Genomic DNA, 27,722 nt, shown 5'->3' with positions numbered 1-27,722 from the left:
GTGCAAACCTAGAGGGTCTGCCACCACTTCTGTGAGGTGGAGTGGGGGAAAGAGACAGGTCCCTGGTCAGTAGGAATGATCACCCCTGATTAACCTCTGCTCCTATCTAAAAAAATCACTTCTGACAGATGGCAGCTTATCTACCTCTCACTATTAACTCTCGCTCCAAAAAACAACCAAAATGATTACTAACCCAGATGGGGTTTCTGGGGAGAGGCTTGTAGCCCACTATCTAATCTACCTCTTGAGGTTTTTTCCTGGCTTTGGAACTGCGAACATTTTCACTTCTTTTCCTCAGTCTTTTCTGAGAAGGATAGAGGCAGACCACCACCGAGATACCACTCCCAGGCCATGGCCTAACGCTAGGCTTGTTTCTTATGCTCTTTCCTTCCTCCTTGGGCAGCTGTTCACAAATCTGAAAAAACAGCCTCCTTTCAGACTCTCTTCTCGGCCTCTCAGAAGGCCTCTGTGGGGCATGATCTCTGGGGGTGTAGAAACTCAGCATTTGTGTGTATTGTCAAACAGCCTCCTGCCCTTTCTAGGTGCTATTTTCAGCTCTCTGGCTTTCTGTCTCACATTTTCTTCTTAATTAGATAGCAGAAGAACACATCTTGAAGACCAACTGCCTTCCTCCTCCTCTACTCAATTGGGAGTGAGAGAAATGATTTAGAATTTATGACGCTCAAGTTAATCTATACAATAAAGTCAGTCCAAGAGGGGATGCTTCTGGCAGGATGTCCCCAGGTCCTTTCCAGCATTTTTAGTCTGAGAACATGGTTCATTTCATCCTGTGGGGTGTTTCATGTTGTGTTAAGAATCTAAGACTTCAGTGTCAAGTGTCTACAGGACAGATGGAGGGATTTGGCTTCTGGGCCAAAGGAAAGAGAAGAGGCCTAGATTCTCTTTCCCTACTACTAGGCTTTAAGTGAGAGGGTCAGGAACCAGATTCTGGGAGACACTGCCTTAGGAATACCTTCTCCAGTTTTGCTCTAGAGCTAAAGAAAAAACTATTTGATGTTGAATGGGGTCAAGCAGAGGGGCTTATTTTCATATGCAATCAAGCCGGGAATTCAGTCCCCAAATCTGAGGACGGGGATCATTCACTGACCCTTTGGAGCTTACCCCTCGACTTCAGAGTGGCCTCCATATTGCTTCCCTCGGCCCCGCCCCACGGCTGGAGAGGGCCGGGCTTGGGGGCGGGGCCAGGCCGGGGGCGGGTCCTCACCGGCCGCGCCGCGCGTTGCCTTGACGACCGCGACAAGATGGCGACCCTGCCGGGCGGGATTCAGGGGCTGGACCCCGAAGCGCTGAGCCCTGAGCAGCTGGAGCAGCTGCGGGGCTTCAAGGTGGGTGCGGCCCCGACCCCCGCCTCCTTCAGAGTGCAGCTCCCCCACGGTAAGGGCCCCAGACAGGGAGAAGCGCCCTGAGGGAAGGGGCTCGGGTGCCTGTTCCCAGAGAGAGGGGCGGAAGGCTGGGGAGGGGGACTCCCCCGGCGGACCCCGGGGATTCTGGGGTCCTGAACAGAGCCCTGCAGGCACCTGAAAGTGCAGAAAGAACTAAAGCAGGATTGGGCCAGAGAAATGGAGCGAAATGACTGCCAGATCCATGAATTCAGATGCAAACAAGAACTGCCCAACGGTAGCCACCCGAACTTAGTTGTGACCCTGAAGCATGAGCAGGAGGCAACTTGGAATGTTGATCTGTAAGAAGACAGAGGGCTTGAATTTTCAAACATGCTGGGAAGAGGCCCGGGTTAAATGTGCACGGTGTTTCCCCAAGCCCTTCACACCTCCAGGGCTTGAACCCTGAAATCGGCTCCTCATGGAGCATGACCCTTTGCTCTTGCCCCCCCCCCCCCCCAGATTCAGACCCGGATTACTAATGAAAAGTACCTAAGGACCCACAAAGAAGTGGAGTTGCTCATAAGTGGTTTCTTCAGGTAGGTGGTTTTCCAGACTGGCCTTGAGCAAACAGTGAACATTTCTACCAAAGCTTGTTGGGAATAGACGAGTGTGAGTGGCCTCGTCTTTCTTTAAACACTCCTTGTTGTTTCCTTTAAGGTCTGAAGGTTAGAAAATAACCCGAGATTGAATTTTTCCAATGCTGGGGTTTGTGACATCCCAGGTTTTCTTGTCTCTAGAGGTTTCCTTCAGTTATCTCTAAGTTCTCAAAAATATTGATATTCATTCACTTTAATTTTTTTAACAGAGGTACTGGGAATTGAACCCAGGATCTGGAGCATGCTAAGCATGTGCTCTACCACCAGGTTATTACCCTCCCACCAATATTCATTTACTTTGGCTGTAGGGATAAATACATACCTTCTGACACCTGGAAGTGGGAATTTGGCATTGAGAAACTCAGCAGGCAGACATTGGGTGTAGAACGCTTTTCTCCATCAGAGGAGTTTAACAAGATCAGAAGAACTTAAAAAAATTCAGATGTCTGGCCTTTCTCTACCTGATAACGTTGTTGTAGAAAGACTCCAAGGGTTGGAAGCCACTCCCCTGTAAGTTGAGGGGAAAAGAAGACCATTTTCCACTATATCCTGGAGCATGTTTTTCCTTCTGCCACACTGCCTTTCAGCATGGTATTTGCTTAAATGGAAAATTTTCCTAATGGGATGAAAAACAAAGAACTTAGGGAAAAAAATCATGGAGCAGAAATGGATGAAAACAATAGAGCTCTCTCAAATACTGTTTGGCTACAGACAAATGGACAAGATTTAAATAATAATGGCTTCCACTTCCAGGCGGTGTGTTGGTTTTCTGCATTACCAGTTATCACATTGTATTGTAATTGCATTGTCCATCTTCTTTTGCTCTCTCTGGACCAAAGCTCTGGGCTGGTGGAGCCATGTTTGTGTCCCCAGTGCCTGCTGAGTGTATGGCATCTTGGTACACTTTTGCTGATCCTCCCAGCAGCTCTCCAAAAGACAGTTTATTATTGTTTCTATATTACAGGTGGAGAGTGAAATGCCTTCCCCAAGGTCCTGAACTAGGATCCAAACCCCTGGTTTCTCCGTGTGTTGCACTGTAGGCACACAGGAGCTGGGGAGCCAGACCTAGGGCTCTCCTTTGTCTTTTCAAAAGTAGGCCTGGAGGGCTGTTTTTTTTCTAGGCCCCTTTGTTTTTCCTAGATCTCACTGTTCTTCATTTTTTTAGCCATTTTTCCAGTGGCAGCAGATTCCCAGAGGGCAGATGGGGGAAGGGGAAAGAGAAAATGGAAATCTATTTGTGAAGTTTGGTTTTTTTGGGGCCAGGGGTAAGGCTTGGGCAAAAGATGGTTTCGAGGTCCTCTGTCAGTGTCACCCCTGGGGATCAGGCCATCACTGCCTGTACCTTTTCTTCTAAAGGGAAATAAAGGATGACATCTTTCCTGTCCTGGGGAGCTTACAATCCAAGTTAGGAATGATTCCAGCAGGGAGATTGGGAATGGACGGTAAAGCCTGAATCAAATCACCATTTGCAATGTTCACAAACAAAAGGATTAGAACCCTTGAGAGTGGTGAATGAAGAGGGTGTTATTTAGTCACATGGCAGGGATGGCCTGACGTCTCTGCCCAGGAACAGTTTCCAGGAGGAGCTGGGTGTCTGCGAGGACAGCCCCAGTCATCTTCCCTTTCCTTCCTTATCATTCCCCTCCGCATGCCAGGTAGGCCACCAGACTTTTCCTTTTGCTGTCCCTGAACCTCCCCTCATGAAATCCTCCTGGCCCCTTTTAGGCTTCTCTGTTTCTGGGGTAGAGGTGGGGAGGGGAGAAGTGTTTGAAGTTTGAGGGCTTGCTTTTGGGGTTTTTTTTGGCGTGATTGTTATTTCCTTTGGACGATGCCAGAATGAACCAGAATCAGCCCCTCATCTGTACTGGATGCTTCAGATGGCCCTTCCTGTGAGAGAAGAGGAAGGGGGAGGAGGGGACAGAACCCTGGGCAGCAAGCCTGTGCTCACCTGTTCAGCAGGTCTCAGCTCTAGATTTATTCCAAGCCATGAGAAGCCCCCAAACAGTTTTTGCTGGGAAGCCAGCTCCCCACTTGGGGTTTCCAGATCCTAATGATTTATGGCCACTCAGCCACAGCCCTCTCGTCTGTGCTCATATATACAGTGTACAGAACTCTTAATACGTTGAATTTTGGACCTGAAAAATGGAAGGAGTAGGGATCTAACTTATTTTGGGCACCCAGAGATCTCAGGTTTTAGGTTGGAGATACGATAACTAAGTGAAATTGTGGAAAGGCTTCATTTGATGTTTTTGTAAACAGCCAGGCTGATGGATCTTCCCAAACCATAGCACTGACCATGTCATTCCTTGTCTGGAAAAGCCTCCAAATCCACAATATTGCCTTTTTTTTTCTTTTTTTAACATTCTGTTGAAATATGAAATGCAGAAAAGTGGCATATCCTACACTGGATGGATTTTCACAAGCTGAGAACACACATGGTACAAGTGTCCAGATCAAGAACTAGAACTTGACCGGCACCTCAGACCCTTTGTGGCCCCTTCCAGTCACTCCCTCCAGAAAGGTGGCCAGCATCCTGACTTCTCACAGCACAGATTTGTTTTCCCTTTTTTGTACTTTATGTAAATGGGAGTCTGCAGTAGGGCTCTTCTGTGCCTGGCTTCTCCTGCTTGGCAGTGTCTTGTGGATCCTCCATTCTCATTGCTGCCTAGTATTCCACTGTGTGGCTCTCCCACTCTTTAGTTATCCTTTCCCATTGTCCTTTGAATGGAGTATAAATGTCCCTCCTTGGCCTTCATGGCCCCTCCATAGTAAGCCCTCCTTCGCTTCCGCGCACACGCCCCCTACTCCAGCCAGACCGGGCCCCTCCCATCACTCCACCGGCCTCAGCCTTGAGCAGGGGCGTGGCTCTCCTTGAGCGCCCTTCTGGGCCCTGGGGAAACCTGCCCTAGAGCCGTTCACCGTCTGCAGCGCCTGGGCCTCTGCTCCTGCTGCTCCCCTGGTCTGCACTGCTCTTGTCCCTCAGCTCTCGGGTGCCAGCTTCTCTGTGAGGAGTCGGGGTCTTGCTCCGGGCCACCTCCCTCTCCCCTCTGATCTCCCCGCTCACTGTGACTTAAAACCCTCTTGTAGCACTTCCTGGAGGTCACCTGGCCTTTTGGACATTTGGGAACTTACTCGTTCCCTTTAACTTGACTAATTTCTTTGAGGTGGGGCTATAGTTTATCTTTTTAAAATCAATTCCTCATATCATATAGTGACTTACACATAATTTGTGCTTAATAATTCTCAAAATGAATTGAAGGAGAATAAGGGAAGCAAAATTCTTGAAGCCTGGGAAGCAGGGGCCCCCTGGGCGGGCAAGGCAGCCGTGGCCCCGAGCACTGGCCTTGGCACCACAGGACCTGGGCCTCCTCTCCTTTATTTGCTTGCTTTATGAACTTGGATAAATGATTAACCTTTTGAAAGCTTGGCTCCTTCACGTGTAAGACGGGGCACAGTCACTGCTGTTTCACAGGGTTGTAGAGTGAGGGAGTATTCATGAACATGCTTGATGGGCCATGGAGCTTCGTGCTTTGAGGCACCTTCGGCTTCCCAGTGTTGTCGCAGCGCCCACTGTGCTGCAGGCAGCAGCCATCCCCAGTCCGTCTTCTCAGCTTTGTGCATTGTGCCCTCCCCCGCCCGGTGGCAGTCCCTGGTCAGCCTTCCTCAGGAGGTTGTGGGTCGCATATCTGACCCCCGACACGGGAGCCCCTCCAGGACCAGGCAGCAGCCTCCTTGTTGTGCGGCATGGCCTTGGCGTGGTCTGGTCGTGAGCAGTGTTTGCTGGGTGAGTGACAAGCTTCACCTGCTGCAGCACAGCTGTCTTGTGAGGCGAGCATTCCCTCAGCTTCTTGCCACTTCCAGTGTGTCTCACTCCCGGCCTCAGATCCTGACTTGAAGGAAAATCCCGAGTGCAGGGGTCCCTGTCAGGAGTCCCTGGCCCTCTGCCAGCCACCATGGGTGTCTCGGGCCATCCGCCTGATGGCACGGGACCCTTCTCCCCTTATCCCTTGATGTTTTCCAGAGAAATGTTTTTGAAAAGACCAGACAACATTCAAGAATTTGCTGCAGGTGAGTAGGGCGGCGTCTGTTTTGGGCTTTTGATAAACCAGCGCAAGGAGTGTTGCTGTGAGTTTAAACCTGGAGGAGCCCAGGATTCTCCCTGCAGAGTCTGGGGCACTTCTTTCCCGAGGTCTCCCAAGGGAGCTTTTTTCGAAAGGCTCTTTCCTCCATTGTCATTTCCTTAAAATGAGGACAGATAAGAAATGAGGCAGAACTTCCTCGTGGTGAGGGTTGTTAAGAATTTTGAGATCCCCAAGGGAACAGACTGGCAGCTCTTTCCCTGGGAATCTTAAAGCATGGTTCTCAGCCCTGGTTGCACATTAAAACCACCTGGGGAGCTCTTAAAACATACCAATGCCCGGGCCCACCCCTGGAGGTTTGTATTTTATTAGTCCGGGGTGGGGCCTGGCATCTATAGTTTTAAAGGCTCCCCAGGTGATTCTAATGGGCTCTGCTGCCCTGAGATGGCTTAAGGTCAATGGTATTTAAAGGGAAGGGGCTGAGTTGGATGATTTCTTGGGTCCTGTTAGCCCTGGGAGTCAGTTACAGCCTGAAGCTGTTTCTAACTGAGTCTCAGTACGTCTTTGCTGCCACAGCAGATGCTGCCTCTGATTCACATTATGCTGGAAGTATAAAAACCCTCTTCTGTCGTCAGCCTGCGAGGGCCTGGCTCTCCTCTTAGAGGATATTCTCAGAGAGGGCGTGATGTCTCAGAGACGAGAGCTGGCAGGCCCAGTTGAGACAAGAATAACACTTGGTATTTATTCAGGCCCCGAGATGGGCCGGGAGCAGAAAGCCGGAGACTCCCTCAGCCCTCCGATGGCTTCCTGTGCGTCAGCAAGCTGACAAAGGGCAGGGCGGTGTGGAGGGGACAGGAGCGGTCTGTCCTGCCTGGGAACGCTTGAGCCAGAGACTCAGAACTGTGGGTGGGGGGTGGGCAGGGGGAGTCAGTGACCTTGGGATTTGCTGTGATATCTTATATCATGTCGTAAAGCAGGGCCACCAGTAAAAGTCCTGCTAAGACAGAGCCGTTCTAACTTTTTTAGCAGAGTAAGCTGTCTCCCTCCCAGTCTTTCCCCCTTGGGTTTAGATGATTTCTTCTTTTTGATTCTTGTCCCAGACTATTTCACGGATCCAAGACTTCCCAACAAGATTCACATGCAGCTAATTAAGGAGAAGAAAGCAGCTTAATTAGCAAAATCATGATGCTCAGCTGTTGAGAGAGACCAGAAAGAATCCAGCCTCGGGTGGGTGTTAACCTCGCTTGCAGACAGAGGATTCTTTAGTCGTGTGAGAATAAGCACCACCTCCTCGGCCCAGGGTGTGAAAGAAACCAAATGGAGACGCCGCAGAGAGGTCCCATGCAAGTGCCGAGTTTTCCTGACACCGCTTTGGGGAGTTAGGGACTGTGAAGAGAGGCCCAGGGTGTGGCCAGCATGTCTGCGGCAGGGAGACCCTGGCCGGTTAGCCTAGTGACGGGGTTAGGAGAATGGAAGTGGGACTAGTCCTTGGGGAGAGAGAGTGATGGGGAGATGGGGGTGCGGTCAGTTGTATCAGGACCTCCTCTCACGCTGCAGAATTCCAGAGTGCTCCTGCAGGGGGCCTAGTCCTGTGTCCTTGGTGGTGGGAGCAGAGGGGCTCCCCACTGCTTCTGGAAAGAGAGGGCAGCCTCCCTAGTTGCTTCTGGATTGGGCGCTCTACTGCCCCCCTCATGGTCAAACCAGGCCCCGCTGTGAGGGCCATCGCACATTTTCCAAGCAGGGTTTCTGAAATGATTTCGAAGCTTGGGATTTTTAGATGCGAGGTGGGAAAAAGCCACACTCCTGATTTAGCAGCACCCTTTCTGTTTCGCAGGGTCATCTGGAAGCAAAAGAGCCCTGTTGCCACGTGTGGGTTCCAGGCCGCCTTGGACTGTGTCTGCTGTGGCAAAGGCTTTTAAAGATACTCATTAAAAACAGACCTTCCTCCTGCTCTCTCTGCTTTATTTCACTCGGAAGGAGAAGACATGCTTCATGGGAGGGCTGCTCTGCCCCTGCTCTGAGCCGGTAGGTAGCAGGCCTGTTTCTCTGTCCGTGGCAGCAGCCTCTCAGCTAGGTCAGCGGGCTGTTTCCACATGTGCCTCAACCCCTGTAGTCCCTGTCCCTCCAGGCCCCTCACTCCCAGGCCAGGACCAGAGAACGAACAGGGCTGGGGATCCCACGAGGCCCACAGCTGGTCGTGGTGGTACAGAAACAGGCAGAGTCCACACTTGCGAGGTGGCTTTTGTTTTTTCTTTATCTTACCTCCTGGGGTACTGTACAGAGTGGGCAGGTGATGATTAACTTTTATTTCCGTAGAAGCAACAACAAGAGGAACTGGGCTGGAAGGGCGGCCAGAGAGAATGAGATTAGACATAGAAAACCCATTCAGGGTCATGAATATTGTGAAATACGAGCCTAATGGGTGGCTCAGATGGTGGACTTTGTTCTTGAGGATTTTTAAGAACAAGCCGCCCATCCATTTGATTTTCAGCTCAGAGGCAGGAGAATGGACCAGTTGGCCTTATGAAGGCCTTTGCAGGCCGAGGAGGCATGTGTGTGTGTGTCCTACCTCACAGGCGCCGCTGTAGGAAAGACCTCTCACCTGTGTGTCACTGGCCAGCTTCACCAAGGCAGCAGAAGCACCAGACAACACAGACGGAAGCAGGGGCTGTGTCATCTTCATTTCCCTTATCTCTGCTGTCTTGTTCCCAGCTTCCGTCACCTGCAGTAGCAGAAAGGGCAACAAAATGGGCCGTTTAGAGAACTATTAAAACTGCACGTAATAAGCTGTGGAATATTTTAAGTCCTTTCAGCATCACACTTCAGTGGCTGTGGCTCGGACGGTGGGGTATCCCTGTTTAGCAAATCCAAATGAAGTCTTCAGCCAAACACATATCTCTCAGGGCCTCTGTTGTGAAGTGTTATATTAGACATTCTTGGAACCTTTCGTGGGAGGAGAGGCCTGCAACAGTGTTGGGAGGGAGCAGAGTGTTTTTCAGGTTGCTTGAGTGTGATTTAATACTGTGAGAGTGCAGTGGCTCATGCTTGGGGAGGTTCCTGGTAGAAATAAGAAATGCATTTCATTTAAGATATATTTCAAATCCTTCCTGAGTAAGGAATACATTTAACACGTGGTCTTAACGCACCTGCTTTGCGTGAGAGAGTGCTCGGTCCTGGGGGTGAGGCAGCGGGGTCGTCCCTGCTGGGCAGTGGCTCGTGCTCTGGGAGACGGGCTGCTTTTCTCCCTGAGCCTGAGCTGTCTGAATGTCTCACCTTTTAGTCTGAAAGCTCCACCAGGGCAGGGACCAAATCTAGAAATCAGACTTGTTCACTGTTGAGTTCCCAGCTCCTAGCACAGTGTCTGAGCATAGCAAGCACTCAGGGTGCATTTGTGGAGAGAACGAATGCTTGTGTACCTGAAGGAGCAATCACACTGCGTCGATCGCCATCAAGACCGTTGTATACACCTGTGATGGAAGTAGGGCCATGAAGTGGGAGGAGGTGGGAGGAAGAGCACCCGTCTGCCTGTGGAGCGAGGGAAGCCTCACGGAAACTGGCACGCGACGCGTAAGAACGGGTTGGCCAGCCCATGTGGGGAGTCGCGTGGGGTAGTCAGGGTATCTCGGTGCTTCTGTCCTGCTGAGCAGGATGGTGGTGGCCCGCAGATTCTCATGACCTCTTTCTTCCTTGCTTCGAGAGCAGGAGGCAGCAAGAGAAAAGGAAAGGGGAGCAGCCGCTGGGTCAGTCCCAAAGCAGTGTCTGCTGTTCCCTCCCTCCCTGACTCACTCTCCATGGTGTAGCTAGAACGATCTTTCAAGAAACCTAAATCAGTAAGTTATTCTCCTACCTACAACCCTTTAGTGGTCTTCATGCACTCAAAATCCAGGTGGCTTTCCTGGGGCCGTGGAGCTTCACCAGGGCCCTCACCTGTCAGACGTCATCTGCCCTTTGCCTCCCACCTCACTGGGCTCTAGCCACACCAGTCTTTTCTCTCCTCCCCACAAGTGCCAAGGTGGCCCCCAATTCAGGGCTTTTGAACTTTGCCTGGGGTTCTCTTACCCAGAACCTCATGGAACTAGTGGTCCAGGTTGGGATGCTTTGTGCTGACAGAGGGAGAAAACCCTGCCAAGCAAATGGGCCGTGTTTTTCTCATGTAGCAAGTCCACAGGGGGCGGCTCCTAGTGTTGGTTCCGGACCTGCCTCTCTGCAGTGTCCTCCCTTCCCCTCACAGTCAGAGGAGGAGCAGGAGGACCAGAGAAGGACTGTGCCAGTGTGCTGGGCTTTCTTTTCAGGGAAGCAAAAGCTTCCCCAGGACACCCTCTCCACCTCCCAACTCCTACTGACATCTTGTTAGCCAGACCTTGTACGTGGCCCCCTCTTGAAGGGAGGCTGGTAAACTGAGGATTCAGCCAGTGAACAGTGAAGCCCTCGCTTGTCACTGCCTCAGAGAGTCCTTTCCTAAGGATCCAACTGAAGTAGCTTCTTCCCCCAAACATTTTTAAATAGTTACTTTAAAAAAATTCCCCACCCCCCAGCCATTCTGTCATATCACTCCATTTTGTTTTCTTCACAACACCTGTCACTGTCTGATATTATCTTGTTTGCTTATTTTCTTGTTACTGTCTGTGGTCCTGGGGACCGTGAGCCCCAGTGAGAGCAGGCCTGGTCAGTCTTGTGCATCACCGCAAAGCCAGTGCCCGCAGCTGTGCCCGGCGAGGGTGGCGACTCAGTGCACACTTGCTGAATGGTTGCATGGATGAGTGGATGGTGGTTAGAAGCTGACTGCAGGGTGAGGGCTTGATGGGTGAAGGGGCATGAAAACAGGAGAGGGAGGCTCGATGTCTTAAGGAGGAAGGAACAGGGCTTGTGATCTGAATGGAGTGGATTATATGGGGGGTGTAGACTGTAGACTGACTGCCAGGTTTCTTGCGGGGACAAGGATGGGGCTGAGAGGATCACTTGCTAATGCAGAAGGGAAGGTGATAGGGGCAGGGGAAGCGGGGAGATGAGTTTAAACTAAAAGGTTTCCACTGGTTTGCAACTGGGTCGTGGATAATATTAATATGACTAGCTAGCTTCAGTGGGGTTGGCAGAAGTCAGACTGCAGTGGACTTAGCAGTGACTGTGAGATGGGGACTGGGAGTGGATGCACACGGCCTGTGGGCATGACCGTCTAGGAGCCCAGCTGGGAGAGGAGGATGGAGGAAGGGTGGTGGTTAGGAGGGGAAGGGGCGTGGAGCGAGCGCGCGCTTTTATAATAGGAGGCGCTTGAGCATCCAGGGATCTGACATTTCCCATCTCTTTGGATCAGTTTTACTTTTAGGCTAAAAAAACGTTAGGAGCTTCTTGGAAATGTTGTGCAGCTTGGCCCCAATATTGAGAAATGAGGGGGACTAATAGGCCTAAATTTGCCACCACGTGACCTCGAGGGGCCTCTCCGTGCCAGGCTCCTCGTCCTCACAATTGGAGCAGAAGCTCTCTCAGGCCGGCAGCAAGGGTTGCCGCGGGCTGGTGCTCACGCGGTGGGGCGGGAGGGCGGGTGGGCAGCGGCTGGAAAGCGGGGCGCCCTCCCTCGCTGGACGGGCCTCTGCCGCCCTCTCCTGGGCGGGCCGCCGCGCGGAGGACGCCGTTCCAGGCCCGCGCGGGCCCGCGGGAGGGAGGGACACGGGCTCGGAGTCGGAGACCGTCCACAGGGTGCCGATCCCTAGAAGGGGAAGTTTCTTCGGAAGTTACAAAATCCAGGGCCTTCTCTCTGGCAGTGCTGCTTCCCGGGCTTCTTAGATGTGTCCTTCTTGAAGGCGTCCGAAGAAAGAAGCCTGGCCAAGCTGATGATTCATTCATTTGTTCACTTATTCACTCATTTGTTCAACAAATATTAGGGTATATTATGTATTCAGGACGCAAAGTTTTGGAAGTAAGACACGCTTTCTTTTTCCTCAGGGGACTCATAGTCTAGTGAGTGGAGACAGATCATAGACGATTATAATCCTTTTCAAAACCGAAACGATGAGAGAAACGTGCAAGCCGTTCCGCGTGCGCGGAGGGCACCCGACCGGTGCCGTGGAGGCGGGCGGGCTCGGTGAGGGGCGGCCAGAAAACGTCTCCCAAGGTGGGAGCCGAATGCCGACAGGTGAATAAATAGGAGTTACGGGCACCAGGTTACTGTCTAATACCGTATCTCCCGGTTATTAAATCTGAAGGGCAAGTCTTGTTTCTTCCAAGGAAACTTTTCCCTGAAGTCTTCACTCACTGTTTTCTCAGTGTCTCAGTGTCTCTTAGGGCCTTGGTTTTCGTATCTGTGAACAAGAGGGACATGGGACTAGGTTTTACTTGTGAGCATCGTTGTCATGACTGATATCTGTGAATGCTAACGTTTGCTCTGTGAAAACCCCTCCCGGGGAGCAGGCTGACACATGCAGACCTCGAAGTTTTGCAGCATCCACTGGAAGATTCTGCTTTAATCCAAAAGAACCAAGTGTGCTCTGCATACAGTAGCTTCTCACTAAATGCTTGCTGAAAAGGCATGGGCTCTCGGCCCTCAGAGCGCTCCCGCTGTCCCCTTGGGCGGCGGAATTTCTTCGTCTGTGAGGGGAGGACATGGCCCCTGGGGACTTGTTGTGCCGGCTGTCGTTGCACACTCAGGCACCGGAGCCACATCGCCCACGCAGGCTTTCAGAGGCGGCGGTGGCTGTGCAGTGAGGTGGCCAAACGGAGTTTAACCCGGCACAGGGGCCAGGGCCCTGAGGGCGGGCACAAGGAGAGACAGTCGCGAGTCTCACCCTGGTGAGAAGAGGGGACACACCAAAATTAAACGCAAGTTGACATGCTGAAGTTTAAGACTGTTTAGTGTGAGACTGAAGACTTAGAGCTTTCTCGAGAAAGCCACCTCAGGGCCCGGCACAACGGTACAGCTTTCACACTTCTGGCCTGCCTCTCACAGGCCCCAGGTGGCCTGGACTCTGGGGCAGGACCTCACAAAGTCTCCTGTTCTTTGGTCACTGGGCTGGAGAAGTGACAGCACAGAGCCCACTAAGAATGGCAGCGATGAGCTGCCTCTGGGGACTGGCAGAGCCGTCCCAGCAGCTGCCCGGCAGCTGCAGGGCAGGTTAATTGTTCAGTTAGGATGTGCCTGAAAACTAAGTCTGATGGGAAGAGGCTGGTTACTGCACTTTGTTTCCACACTTCATGACTAGAGAAGTGAAACCAGATGCCAAAGGGGAGGGCTGAATCACAGCATTTCTTCACGTAGAAATTGCCTTAGAGACCAGCCAGCCCAGTCTTATTTTACAGATGAAGAAACTTTTCCACAGATGACAGAGTGGCAGAGGGGGCTGACACCCTCCTGATTTCCAATCTCATGTGATGCCAGGATTTCACGCTAGGAAAAAAAATACCCAGAATTGTTTAGCTTGGAAACAAAAAATGGCCAGACGACAGTTCAGAAACATGGACCTAGTGTACGTCTGGGTAATTCACCTGTCATCCTTACTGCAGGTGAGGTCAAAATTCATTCATTTATTCAACAGCCGTTTTGAGTACCGGTTCTCTCTCCCTCAAGGTCTTTTCCATCTCCATGATTTTCATTTTTCAATTTGCTGTTTTGTACATTGTCTTGCACTAGATGTTATGGGAAGATCTGTTGAGTGTAAAGAAGGGTGGTCCTCTCCTTAACGAGGAGGCAGGATGCAGAGTGTGCTCTTGATCCATGTGTTCAGTAGGTTATGGCAGTGTTAGGACTGACATAAGATCCTAACACAATGTCTATTTGGTTTTGGAATATACAGATTTTTCCCCTCAGCTGACAACCCTTCTAATAGTAAAGTGACTGACTGTGAGATCCCACACACTGAACCGTCTAGGAGGGGAGAGAAGTTGTCTATACTGTTCTCGGTGAGAAGTACCAAAAAAAATGTGTCCTGCTTCTTATATTTAAAGGTCCTATAATGGAAGTTACGGTGCACCATCCAGATACCTCTTTTCAGGACTGAAGCACGCAATCCTGTGGCCTTCCCTCCTGCCCGAGGTGCTGGGAATTTTAGGGGCTAACAGTTCTAAGCTGAGACCCTCTAGGAATTGCCCTCAACTGAAAAATCATTTAAGGTAGTGCCCATCTTGAGACAGCCTGTATTCACTGGTCAGTGTGGGAGTAAAAAGGTTCATTCCATCGCCTCTGTGGGGGACAGCCCTGAAGGGTCACCACAGCTCCAGAGCTGCTCCTGTCCAGCCCTGTGGCTTTCACTTTCTCACAGGTGTTGTCGACCCTTAGCACACCCTAAGGAACCTCCTTTACTCAAATCTCCATCTCAAAGTATGTTTCCCAGGGAACCCAAAGTTAGTGCCAAGAGTACTGAGGAAACAGATTCTAAAATGTGATTTTAAAGCCAAATCACTTGCTGGCCAACTGGCAGTGAGGACCCCACCACTGGTGGCAGGGAGAGCATGGATGGCCCTGGCACGCTGGGTCAGTGCCCTTGTTGAAACTTTCACTAGTGGTGAACCGGGCTGGGGTCCTGGCGGGAGGGAACGCATTAGTTGGGGAAATATATCAGGTTTGAGAAGTTATAAAGACAATGTGATTGGAAGGCTGTTAGTGCACTGGAGACAGACAGTGAAAGGTGGAGGGTGACTGATCATGAACTGAAGGCTAACTGTGAAAGCCAGAGGCCCTCTTTGGCAATTTATGAGCCTAGAGGACCCAAAAAGCTGAGAATAAGGTCCAGGGTTTAATTATAAGGGTAGCAGGGCTCTAGGTAAGTTTGAATTCTTAACTCTGGCAGGTTTATTGGGAAGGGGTGAGACCCTGAGGCATGGAATGGGACATCTGGGTTGATACTTTAAAAAAATCTTGAATCTCCAAATTCTTGCACATCCTTTGGGCCTGCAAAAGCACCCACTTATCCCTGTTAAAGGCTATCACTCCTCCCTTGTTTCAAGATGATGCAGAGGCCTCTGCCTTGCAAGACAATGCATGGTCCTTTCAAGATCTGCTCCCACCTCCTCTCCTGGCCTCCAGACCGATAGCTAGGATTAAGTGCAACAGACCCAGGTAAGAGCCCCATGAGGAAGACTAGGCCTTGGAGGCACTGGAGAGCCTGGCCAGGATGTATGGCTGGAGATGGGAGAGGATGTGTGGGACTGGATTCTGAGGTTACTGGATCAAGGAGGGTGGACATTGTTTGGCGAGGGAGAGTATACGGATATGGGAGCACCCTCCTGTAAGGCAGGACTTAATACTCTGACAAGGACCCGAAGAGATGTTGCTAATACTCTGATAGGATGACTCTTGGGAACTTGGAGAAAGACACATGCATATTAGGTGAAGCAGAAATGCTAGAGCTGCCTTGGTGTATATGATGGAAGGAAGCCTCAAAAAGGTGGGCACGTTAGAGTGAATATGCCAGATGTATGTGCTGCGTAAAAGCCAGAAAAGTCACCAAATGATTATGGTCTATCAGAAGGCCCAAAGGGTATTCTATTTACTGATGTGAGAAAGGGTATGCTGGTGAGACAAGCACCAGTGTCACTAGGAGCTCAGGGATGGCCTTGCTCTGTAGGCCAGGACTGACTGTCCCAGAACCAGGCTCGCTGACAGTCCTGGGGGTGAGAGGAGCTGCCAGGGCAGGAGGGGGATGCGTCGTCATCGAAGTCAGTGTGGCTGAATTACTGTACTGAGCGGGAATGCTGGAGAGGCAGCTGGGTTCTGACTGGCAGAGAGCTCTGGAGATCATTCATGGAACATAGCTTTCCTGAGAACAAGGTAGCGAGCATTCAGGAAGGATACTGACCAATCTGTACAATTAAAGGTGATCAGGAATGGATGATCAGGAAGCTGAGGGCAGCCACCCTGATAGAAAGTTATAGTTCCTTGTTTCTACACCTGAGCCAACTTAAAAAAATAAATCTTTATAGAGGTATAATTTATTTGCATTAAAATTCACCAATTTAAAACATACCTTTAATAAGTTTTTCAAATTTATATAGCTGTTCAACCATCACTACAAGATATGTAACATTTCTGTTATCCCATGACATTCTCTTGTGCCCAGCGGTTTGCTGGAGCCAACATACACCACCTAGTGAGATCCAGGTGCACCGCTCCCCTACCCGGTGTTCAGTGATGTCACATTGGTAATGTGAAGCTGGCAATGGAAGGGGTATTTATAGAAACTGGCAAATGCTACAAGTCAGGGCTCCCTCCCCACCAAAAGCTGGTTGCTGACATTTACCAGTCCATCACTACTCATGCCCCTGTGCAGTCAATCCTCATCCAAAGCTCTGGCTCCTAGCCAACATGGGTATTTTGTCACCAGAGTTTTGGCTTTTTAATAATTCCACATAAATGGAATCATACATCATGTATTCTTTTGTGTCCAACTTCTTTCATGTAGCATATTTTTAGATTTATCAGTGTTGTGCGTATCATTAGCTTGTTCCTTTACCTTGGTGAGTACTGTTCCATTCTTTATGCATCGGTTGATGGCCATTTGGGTTGTTTCCATTTGGGGGAATAAAGCTCCTATGAACATTAAATGTATCATTAGTAACTTTTCATTTCTCTTTAGTAAATACCTGGGGTTGGTACTGCTGACTTAGATGGTAAGTGTATATTTAACTTTGTAAGGAATTGGCCAAATTCTCTTCCAAAGTGGCTTCCCCACTTTGTACTCCTACCAGCAACGTATGGCCAGTGTGTCTATCCTCACCAGCATTTGCTGTCATAATCTTCATTTCTGCCATTCTGACAGGTGTAGGTCGTATCTCACTGTGGTTTTAATTTGCGTTTCTCTGATGGCTAATTATGTTGAACATCTTTTCATGTGCTTCCTTTCCCTGAATATATCCTTTTTGGTGAAATATATGTTCACAGCTTTTTCCCATTTTCTTACTGGATTATTTGTGGGGTTTTTTTGTTTGTTTTGTTTGTTTTTGAGTATGAGAGTTCTCTTTACTTAGATACATGTTACAGAAATGGTTTGCAAATACTGTTCCCCAGAAGCTTGTCTTTTCACATGGGCTTTCCAGGAGCACAAGTTTTTAATTTTGATGAGGTCCAAATTCTTGACTTTTCCTTTGATGGAGCATGCTTTTGGTGTCAAATTTAAGGATTCTTTGTCTAATCCTAGATCTTGAAGATTTTCTCCTTTAAAAAAAAAAGCTTTATAGTTTTACAGTTTTCATTAAATCTGTGGCCATTCTGAGTTAATTTTTGAGTAAGGCGTTAGATTGAGGTTGACTTTCTCTTTTGCCTGTGGCTGTCTGCATTACTCCAGCATCGTTTGTTGAAAAGGCTATCTTTCCTCCATTGAATTGCTTTGGTACTTTTGTCCAAAAAATAAGTTGGGCATATTTGTGTGGGTCCGTTTCTGGGATCTCTGTTCTGTTCCACTGATTGATGTGTCTACCCTCCAGCTGTAAAACACAGCATTGATTGTTGTTGTGCATAATAAATCTTAAAATTGGGTAGCCTGATTCCTTACACTTTATTGTCTTTTTAAAAATTATTTTACCCATTCTAGTTCCGTTGCTTTCCATATCAATTTTAGAATAATATTGTGTATGCCTACAAAAATTGTGGGGATTCTGAAGGTAATTTCATTAAACCTGCATATCAATTTGGGGAAGGATTGACATCTTTACTAAATTGAGTCTTTTGATCCATGAACACAGAATGTCTCTCCATTTACTTAGATATTTGATATTTTTCAATCAACATTGTATAGTTTTAGCGTATAAATCTGTATTTGTTTGGTTACTTATACTTAAGTAATTTTCTGAGCAATTGTAAATAGTATTTTTAATTTTGCTGTCCACAAGGGTGTGTGTGTGTGTATTTGTTTCTAGGAGGTTTTTTTCTTTTTGGTAGATTCATTGAGATTGTCTACATAGAAAATTGTGGCATCTGCAAATGGGAACAGTTTTATTTTTTCTTTTCTAATCCATATGCCTTTTTACTTCTCTTTCTTGCCTTACTGCACTGTCTAGAACCGCCAGCACTATGTTGGACAAGAGGTGATGGCAGATATATTTGCCTTATTCCTCATCTTCAGAGAAAAGCAACTCACTCAGACTTTCACCATTAAGTATAATGTTAGCTGTAGGCTCTGTAGGTGTTCTTGTCAAGCTGAAGTTGTTTCCCTGTATTCCTATTTTTCTGAGAGTCTTTTTTTTTTTTAATGATGAGTGGGTGTTGAATTTGGTCAAATGATTCTTTTGAATCACTTGATATGATCATGTGATCTTTAGAGTCTTAATATAGTGGATTACATGGGTTGATTTTTGAATATTGAACCAGACTTTCATCCCTGGAATAAACTCCACTTGAGAATGGTGTATAAATCTTTTTATGCATTGGTAAAATCTATTTGCTGATACTTTGTTAAGGATTTTTGGATGTATATTCATGAGAGATATCGGTCTGTACTTTCTTTGTACTGTTGTGGTCTGTTTCCACCGCCCTCCCCGCAACCCGCCGCCTCGAGTAATATTAGCTTCATAAAATGAATTGGGAAGTATTCTCTCCTCTTCTGTTTTGCGAAAGAAACTATAGAATTGGTGTTAATTCTTCCCTAAACATTTGGTTGAATTCTCCAGAGAAACTACCTGGGCCTGGAGAATTCTGAGGGGTGGGGGGAGACGGGGGCAGCTGTAAATTATTTATTCAGTTTGCTTAATTGTTATAGGTCTATTCAAATGATGTATTTCATATTGGGTTAGTTGTGATAATTTGTTTTTCAAGGATTTAATCTGGTTTGTCGAAGTTCTTAAATTTATGTGCATAGAGTTCATAGTGTTCCCTTATCTTTTTTATATTTGTGAAGTCTTTAGTGACATGCCATGTTTCATTCCTGTATTTGTAATTTATGTCTTTTTCTTGGCACTTTTCCTAGTGGTTTGTCAATTTTACTGATTTTTTCTCAAAGAATCAGCTCTTTGTTTCATTGACATTTTCTATTGTTTTTCTTTTGTAAGTTTCACTGATTTCTGTTCTTTTATTTTCTTGCTCATGCTTGCTGTGGGTTTAGTTTGGTCTTTTTCTAGGTTCTTGAGGTGGGAGTTTAAATGACTGGCTGTAGACCTTTCTTCTTTTCTTCCGTGTGCATTTGGTGCTGTGATTTCCCCTCAGCACTGCTTTAGCTGTGTGCCATAAACTTGGTATGTTGTGTTTTCATTTTTATTCACTTCAGTGTATTTAAATTTTTCTTTTCTTGAGATGTCCTATCGACCTGTAGGTCATTGAGAAGTGTATTGTTCAGTTTCTAAGTATTTGAAGATTTTCCTCCTATCCTTCCTATTTTGAGTCCATGGTGGTCAGAGAACACATTCTGTTTGATTCAATTCTTTTCAATTTTAATTGAGATTATTTTTATGGTCCAGAATATGGTCTATGTATATGTTCTGTGGGAGAATTTAAAAAATATGTATTCTGCTGCTGTTGGGTAGACTGCTCTATAAATGTTGATAAAGTCCTGTTGGTCGATGGTGTTGAATTCTTCTGTATCTTTGCTGATTTTCTGTCTAGTTGTTCTATCAGCTATTGAGAGAGGGGTATTGAAGCCTCCAACTATAATACGACTATGTTGAGAGATTTTTAAAAAATTGGAATCTGGACACTTGTATTATGAGGCTCTGAATCTTAATTTAAAACTTGTTTTAACTGACTTCTTAACATTGCTTTGGCACAGGACGGGGAGGTAGGTCTTCATTGCTGATCGGTGGAATTTCAGATTTCTCACTGCACTTCCATTGACACACAAGGGATATGGAGCGTCTCTTTACTGTTAGGCGGGGGTGTGGGTTCCAGCTCCCCAGCTGGTCTCCGCTGGTTATGTGGTGGATGTGGCCTCATTACTGCCGGGTAACAGTGAAAGTCCTGACTCTCCACTAGGCCTCCTCTGACTCAACCCTGCAGGAAGGAAGAAGGGTGCCTCTTTTCTGCCAGGTTCCCTGCTGACACCGTGGTCTTTACTGACACCAGGGATAGGGACGAGGACTCATTACTGGCTGGTGGGGAGAAAAGCTGTAGTTCCCTACTTGGCCAGGGTGGCACAGATGTTGGGGTGACTTGTTATAACCTTGAGAGGGTGGGAGTCTGGGTTCCCCACTTAGCCTTGGCGTGGCGGGGGTAGGGCCACAGTGCTGTCTGCGGTGTTTGGCTAGTGTGGAGCAGTTATTGTCTAAAAGTTGTGTCTTGCTGGGCTGCTGCGTTCCTTCGGCTGCAGGAGCAGGCTTTCATGGAGCTTATTATTATTTATTTAACCTGTGCCCCAACTTGGCATTTCCAAGTTGCTGGTTTCTCCAGCTCCAAGTCTGGGATAAATGAGGCAAAAAGAAAACCCAAGGCACTCACTGCAGCATTGTTCCTTGGGTCCTGAGTTTCCTAGACAGTCTGCTTTCCTCTTTCCAGCTTTCAAAGTCATCTTATATTTGTTTTACATATAATTTTCAGGCTTCATAGTTGTATTAGGAATTGTGAAGTATATCTATTCCATCTTCTTGGAAGTAGAAGTTCCATCAGTGTATTTTTTAGGTCAGATTCTGTATTTTTCACCTCTAGAAATTCCATTTGGGTCTTATATTCCATTTCTCTCACATTTTTGTTTACCTTTATAGTCTTAAGTATATGAAGCATATTTATAGCTATTTTAATATCCTGTCTTCTAATTCCACCCCGTCATATCTAAGATGGTTTCTCTTGGTTTTTGGTAACATTTTTGTCTCTCTTTGTCTCTTTTTTTGTGGTAATATTTGATTTGCTATCAGACATCATGAATTTTATGTTGTTTAGTGCTAGATTTTGCTGCATTTCTTTCATGAGTGTTGGTCTTGGTTCTGGAATACTTGATAGCAGTTTGAGCCTTTCAAGGCTCGCTTTCAAGCTCTGCATGGTGGTTCCAGAGTAGCATTTATTCAAATGGCCTTTTGAGGACTCTACCTGGTGCTCTATGTATTGCAAGATGTACCCACACTGGCTGCCAGGAACACAAACAAAACATTCCCAATATTGTGAGCTCTGGGAATTGTTTGGCTTACTGCTGTCTGGTGTCCCCCCCGCCCCCCACCCCAAGCCTTATGAAGTTTCATCCCATGCGTGCACAGGTTAGTATTCAAAGATTTCAGTAGAGGAGCCACGGTGGAAGTTACGCACGGGCCCCACATCATGGGCCCGCCAAGCTGACCTGGCTCCAGCTGTTGTGACTGACAGTCCGTCTCGCTAGCAACAGGCACCAACCCTGAGCTCCTGACACGTCTCCCTTCCTCAAGGAAACCATCTAGCCACCTGGTAAGTTGATTACATTGAGTCTCTGCTGTCCTGAAAGGGGCAGTTCCATCCTGACCTGAATTGATGTGTGTTAAAGGTATGGGTTTACCTTTCCTACCACCATCATTCAAGGGCTTACAGGATATTTGATCCATTGGCACAAAGTGTTGCATAAAATTGCGTTGGACCAAGAGACCCACATTTTAGCAAGGAGGTACAGCACTGGGTACATGACAATAGGATCCATGTCTGATCACACACCGTAATACCCAGAAGCAACCCACCTGATAGAACAATGGAACATCTTGTTGAAGAAACAGCTGAGACACCAGCTTGGAGATATGATACTCTGTAAAGATGAGACACCATCCTCCAGGATGCAGTATATACCCTGGATCAATAGCCAACCTAGAGTACTGTCCCCAAGTAAAAGATATGGGTCTGGGATACAGGGGTTGGATGTAGGAGCAGCCCCTTCACAGCCAACATCCTCAGTGATCCTACTGGAGGACCCTGCCTCCTCAACTCCAGGCTCTGAGGATTTAGAAGTCCTGCTTCCCAGGAGGAGACTATTTCTACCAGTGGACAGACACACCAAGTCTTACTGTACTTTAAGCTATGGCTGCCACCAGATTACTTCAGATCACTACTAAGAGACAGAGATTAAGAAAAGGAATCACTATCCTGGCAGGATAAACGGACAAGTTTAACCATGACCTGAGAAAGACATGATGACCAGGTACCTTATCAGGCAGCCCATTTGGATCAATAAAAGTATAAACTGAGGGCGTGGGGGTGGGGGAGGAATCTAGAATGGGTAGTAGAGGAGGAGGTAAGTACCAGTCGCAGACTTAAGCTACAGCAGCAGGGGTTGTGGTGGGTCCCAAATCTTCCTCTTTTAATTTTCCCAGGAAAAGAGGCCCACCAGAATCCTGAAGGGGTCATTTTAACGGGCTTGGCACAGTAGGTAAGCTCAAATAGGATGACAGAAACCAATCTCTCTGAACTTTTACTAAGGACAGCAGTAGAGTCAATGGTCTCGTCTTTATCCTTCCTAAATTGCAAAATCTTACATATTTGAGTGAGTCTGGCACAATCGACTTGTCAACAGTTGGTCTTTTTCTCCCCCAGGAACAGACCTTGAACTTACGCAGAACTATCTACTTACCTCACCTCCCATTTCATAATTACCTAATGACTAGCCCTATTATCTTAACCTTGGTCTGGGAACCAAGGTATTTTCTTTTTCAAAATTTCAGGAGATGATTTAAGAAACAGAAGTTCCCTTTTTAAGCTGCTTTTATCCCAGCTTCATTTTCTCTAACAATTACCCTTAGGCCTTATTCAGATCTTCTTAGAAAAGTAGACCCCACTGTGCTTATTTGTACTGCAGACGTTATCAATATACCTCCTGGGAATACGTTTTAAGCCCACAGGCGTATCAGCTTGAGTAGTTTGCCCATAGCAACTGGGATGCAGCCTGCAAATGTATTCTTGTCTTCCTTTTTCGCTGCAAACCCCAGTGGCACAAGAGGACATCCTACTTGGAGGTTCTGTCCCCAGTCTACTCAACTCCAGTAAACAACACCTAAAAAGAATACAACCTCTTTATTTCTCCCTAGGATACAAATGTTCAGTTTGGATAAGAATGCGCTAGCTCTTCCATTTGTTCCACTGAATTCCAGTGGAGGAAGAGGCTAAACGGATCTAGACTCTTTTGGTCTATTAACACAGCTTATCAAATCTACAGCCTGGTACTCCTGGAGCAGGACTGCCACAGTGAGGCCAGCTGTGCTTAACGGTTGAAGATGAAGATGGCAAATATGGACAATTCAACATGTATGTGCATGCCTGTGTCCAGTGTCTCCATACGCTCGCTCAAATTCCATATTTGGTCAGAGCTGGGAGCGATATCACAGTGCTGGCCCGTCTTTGCTCCTCTGGTTCTGCTTCGCTGCTTTCGAGGGAGTAAAGGTTCAGATCGTCTGGGAACTGGTGGGAGCCATTCCCCTGGCAGCTTGCTGGGCTAACCAGTACTTGTATCTTTTGGTCTTGGGCCTCTCAAAGTTCACCACAGACATAGGTACCCGCACGGTGTCAAGTCCATTTACCTATACACAAAACAGGAAGCCTCAGAGATCAGCTGAGCAGGTAAGAACTAATACCATCCAACCCCAGCTTTCCACCCCGTGAGAAAAAGGAGACAGTCCGTGAAACACTCACCGTCACCTCACACCAGTACTCGCCCCGCTGTGTGATGGGCTCTTCTGGTAACTTCAGTGCATGTGGGGCGACCACAACACCAAGCTGCAAAAAAATTCACAGCCAAAAGGCACTCTGTTACAGGGCTGCCACTCTAGGCAACCTCAGAAAGAGGAGCTAGGTCTTCATGTACAGGGATGAAAAAACCTGGGGAGGTGACTCTGGATGGTCCCACGAGAGGACACAAACCTCCACAGACAGTGGCAGAGAAACTCAGTACTGATTGCTCAGAAAGGGAGGTGGATTCGCAAAGAGAAACAGGGCTTGAGAGAAAAATCACTTCATCCACAAAAGTAAAAATTCTCCAGTGAGTCACATTTCCCCAGGTTTCCCCTAGCGAGAGAAAATAAACGATACCACCATCTGTTCCTATCAGTCTTCAATTTTATGTGACCATCCTCAATCCTTAAGTCATTTTGCTCTCACAACCCTGCAAACCAACCAAGAACACTTGCCTGAACTCCAGCTGATGATCACACACTTTCCTAAAAAAAGGCTCAATCCTGGGCCTCCTTTCCAGGGGTAGCTTCCGCCCTCAGGGGTATAGAGGTGTTTGGGAACACTCACATTTTTGAGGAAGTGGCGAGCAACTATTTCAGGGTTTAGCTCCCATTTGACATTGTTCTTCATCCCCACCTCCAGGTGACAACTTCTCAGAAATTTCACTGTCTGAGAGGAATTAAATACAGGATAGTTTAGAGTTAGAATCAAAGGAGAGGCAAGAGGCACAAGAACTGAGAGTTCAGGAAAAGCACAATTTCTGCCTCACAGCCAAGACAGGTTAGAAGATGAATAGGAAAGACAGAACATTCTTACTGTTTCAAGGCTGATTATTATGGAAAAATGTTTTTTGTGACACTCTGGAGGAGAATGCTGCCTATACCTGGCTGTTCCTAAGCAAGGAGAAATCGGCCAAGTCAAAATCAGGCTGATCAATGGGGGCCACTGGCACATCTCAGGGTGGAATGATTTTCACAGGCTGTTGTAACCCAATGTTCTGGCCCTTCAGTCCCACCCCTGCACCGTTAGTGGTCCCTCCCTGCTCACAGAATGAACTATAAATTCATGAGCTGAGGACTCAAAATGTTTTGTAAATCCTGCCCCACCAACCTTTCCAGTCATTTATTTCTTAATATATAAGTCCTGCTTTAGCTAGACCAGTCTACTTTCTATTTTAAAACATGCTTTAACTGAGATATCACCTCATACTTGCTCAGAATGGCTGTCATCAAAAGAACACAACAAATGCTGGTGAGAATGTGAAGAAAAGGGAACCCTCATACACTGTTGATAGGAATGTAAGTTGGTGCAGGAACTGGAAAATAGTATGGAGGTTTCTCAAAAAACTAAAAACAGAACTGCCATATGACCCAGCAATTCCACTCCTGGATATACAGCCAAAAAAACCCCAAAACACTAATTCAAAAAGATACATGCACCCCAATGTTCACAGCAGCATTATTTATAATTGCCAAGATATGGAAGCAACGTAAGTGTTGCTTAGGAAGAAACTTAAGTATTCATCCACAGATGAATGAATAAAGATGTGGTATATATATATGTATGTGTGTGTGTGAGAAGACATTTACGTATTCATCCACAGATGAATGAATAAAGGGGTGTGTGTGTGTTGGAATATTACTCAGCCATAAAAAAGAACAAAAACTTGCCATCTGCAGCAACATGGGTGGACTTGGAGGACATGCTAAGTGAAATAAGTCAAAGACCAATACTGTATGATATCACTTATATGTGGAATCCAAAAAATACAACAAACTAGTAAATTTAATAAAAAACAGACCGACAGATATAGATGACTAGTGGTTACCAGTGGGGAGGGGGGAGGGACACTGTAGGGGTGGGAGAGTGGGAGGTACAAACTATTGGGTGTACCATAGGCTACAAGAATATATTGTACAACATGGGGAATAGAGCTAGTATTTTGTAATAACTGTAAATGGGGTATAACCTTTAAACATTGTATTAAAAAACATGCTTTAACTATCTACTTATACTTTTTCTCCCTTAAAAATAACTTTCCAACCCTCCTGGCCTATGCAAAGCCTACTAACCCTACAAGGCCCAGTTCAATCCCATCTGAAGAAAAAAAAAAACCTTCCCAATACATCTCGGTCCGTGTCACTCATAATTTACTGCCCTGAGTTTATGTATCACTTTCTTGTGTGTTATGTTCTCTCCAGCTTGTCTGTAAACACACTTGAAGGCAGAGCCGTCATCTCACACTTTTCCATAGATTCCCCTGGTGTCCAGGTTGGGGCCTCCCTCAATAAGCTAGGGCACTTCACCCAACAGGTCAGGATCTCCCAAGAGGTCTCAATACCACACCCTTCCCCTTGCCTCTACACTGCGCCTGAAATCAGAAGACTTCAAGGAAGTCAAGAAGCCTTTCAGGAAGAGATTGGTGACTCCTGTAGGTGACCAATAAATAAAGACTTTCTATGTTTCTACTTACCGCCTCACCTGCCTTGGTCTGGATCTTCTCTAATCTTCCTTCTTGCCTCAGCTAGGGAAAAAAGTTAATGGAAAAAAAAAAAAACAGATGAGTCCATGGAAACTAGTAACAAACTCTTACTATGCCGGGCTTCTGATTTCCTGTTCTTCTAGTTCCTACTTCATTTTCAAATTAAATATCAAAGGGACAAAAGTTGCTAGAGAAAATCTTAAGGTTTTAATTCCTTCATGTCCCTCTGCCTTCTTTTGAGCTCACCAATTTCTCCTCCTCAAATAGCTTCTTATTTTCAGGAGATGCATATACAGCCAGTCCTTGAGGAAGTAGTCGATTACGGCCCACATATTTCTTCACTGAGACCAGGTCACCTCGGACTCCAAGTTCTGCCAACAGAGAACAGAGTCACTGGATGAGAATTATCTAGCAGTCCCTATAGAGAAGATGACAATCAGAGAATAAAGGACCTTTTATTTTCTCAGTGTTTATTCTTCCTAGAAAAAATATCAATATTCGCTAGGAACAACACTTAGGAGACTTCTAATTCACTTCTTTAGGGCCTGATTTAGAAACTTAACATTCCCTGTACAAAATGAGGCATTGTTCCATCACGGGATGTCAGTATCTGCGGCACATACTGTCAGGCCTCTCTCCCCCAACACAATTATGTTGCTGCATTCATGTTCTACTTTTCCACGTAGGAGACCAATGTCACAACCACAGTGCTTTTTATGGCTCCCTTGTCTCACACATAGAAGTGATCATTCCCACAAAGTAGGGAAAGGGCAGAAAAAAGTTGATGCCAAACAGGACCAGTCTGAGATAGGAAGTACTTGTGCCCAGGCCTTACCCTCCACCGACTGCGTGAGGATGAGCTCCAGGTTGTCTTTGGGCCGGTGTTTCGTGTCCTCCACCAGCTTGTAGACGCGATGCCGCCGGTGCAGGCGCGGCTTCCGGCCCTCTCCCGCTAGCGGAACCTTCCACCAGCGCTCCACAATGACCGTGCCCTGGAGGCCGGGGGAGCGGGGGTGAGCGAGTCTCCCGCGAGACGCCTTCTCCGGCCGCCAGCACTTCAAGGAAAGCCCACCATCCCCAGCCTGGGGCCCCGCCAGGTCTCCACGCGCCCCCGGAAACAAGGCTGGGCTTTAAATAGCTCCACCAGGGTCAAAGAGCCCCAGAGCTCAGATCCGGCCCTCACCCGATTGTGAGAGAGGCTGAAGTCGCGCTCCGGGCCGGGGACGCCCCCTTCACGTCGCGGGCGGAGGAGCTCCCGAACTCCTCCCCGCAGCAGCCGCTCAGCGCCGGTCCGCAGCAGAGCCCGGCCCGGGGCGGCCCAGGCGGCCGCCGCCATGTTCTCGGGCGCGAAGAGAGACCCAGAAGGGCCCCGGCGCCGGCAGCAGGGAAGGCCCCCGCCGGCTGCCCGCGGCGCGCCTGAGCCTGGCGCGGCTCTGCCTGGGCTGAGCCAGGGGAAGCCCGGCCCGGGGCGGGGAACGGGACCTGGCCGGCTCGCGGCTGCCCCCGTGAGACCAGGGATTGGGGTGAATGCTCCACGAGTCAGCATTTCCCCCACTCCCTTCTCCCTATTTCTTTTCTGGGGAGGGCCACCCATAGCAAGTGACAGCTAGTGGAATGACGGTTAGGCGGTTTGACACCGGA

The 27,722-nt window shown here is 47.7% G+C and overlaps 2 protein-coding genes across 2 annotated transcripts; one reads left to right on the top strand and one right to left on the bottom strand.

Annotated features, from left to right (window-relative positions):
* The first annotated feature begins 497 nt into the window (after nucleotides 1-497).
* RIIAD1 (regulatory subunit of type II PKA R-subunit domain containing 1) lies at nucleotides 498-8,029 on the top strand. Its single transcript, XM_032464279.1, has 5 exons — nucleotides 498-1,346; nucleotides 1,863-1,939; nucleotides 6,021-6,067; nucleotides 7,179-7,305; nucleotides 7,913-8,029. The coding sequence occupies exons 1-4, from the start codon at nucleotides 1,263-1,265 to the stop codon at nucleotides 7,247-7,249; spliced, it is 279 nt and encodes a 92-aa protein (XP_032320170.1). The 5' UTR covers nucleotides 498-1,262; the 3' UTR covers nucleotides 7,250-7,305; nucleotides 7,913-8,029.
* A 14,901-nt stretch (nucleotides 8,030-22,930) lies between these two features.
* On the bottom strand, nucleotides 22,931-27,463 carry MRPL9 (mitochondrial ribosomal protein L9). Its single transcript, XM_032464278.1, has 7 exons — nucleotides 27,265-27,463; nucleotides 26,917-27,073; nucleotides 26,328-26,452; nucleotides 26,073-26,123; nucleotides 24,167-24,268; nucleotides 23,561-23,644; nucleotides 22,931-23,448 (listed from the first exon to the last, which is right to left on the bottom strand). Exons 1-7 carry the CDS (start codon nucleotides 27,415-27,417, stop codon nucleotides 23,314-23,316), a joined length of 807 nt encoding a protein of 268 aa, XP_032320169.1. The 5' UTR covers nucleotides 27,418-27,463; the 3' UTR covers nucleotides 22,931-23,313.
* Between the last annotated feature and the right edge of the window lie 259 nt (nucleotides 27,464-27,722).

The sequence above is a fragment of the Camelus ferus genome, chromosome 21 (genome assembly GCF_009834535.1).
Source record: "Camelus ferus isolate YT-003-E chromosome 21, BCGSAC_Cfer_1.0, whole genome shotgun sequence".
Classification (NCBI taxonomy): Eukaryota; Metazoa; Chordata; class Mammalia; order Artiodactyla; family Camelidae; genus Camelus; species Camelus ferus.
The sequence above is the reverse complement of the archived record's forward strand: the minus strand, read 5'-3'. Positions and strand labels throughout refer to the sequence as shown.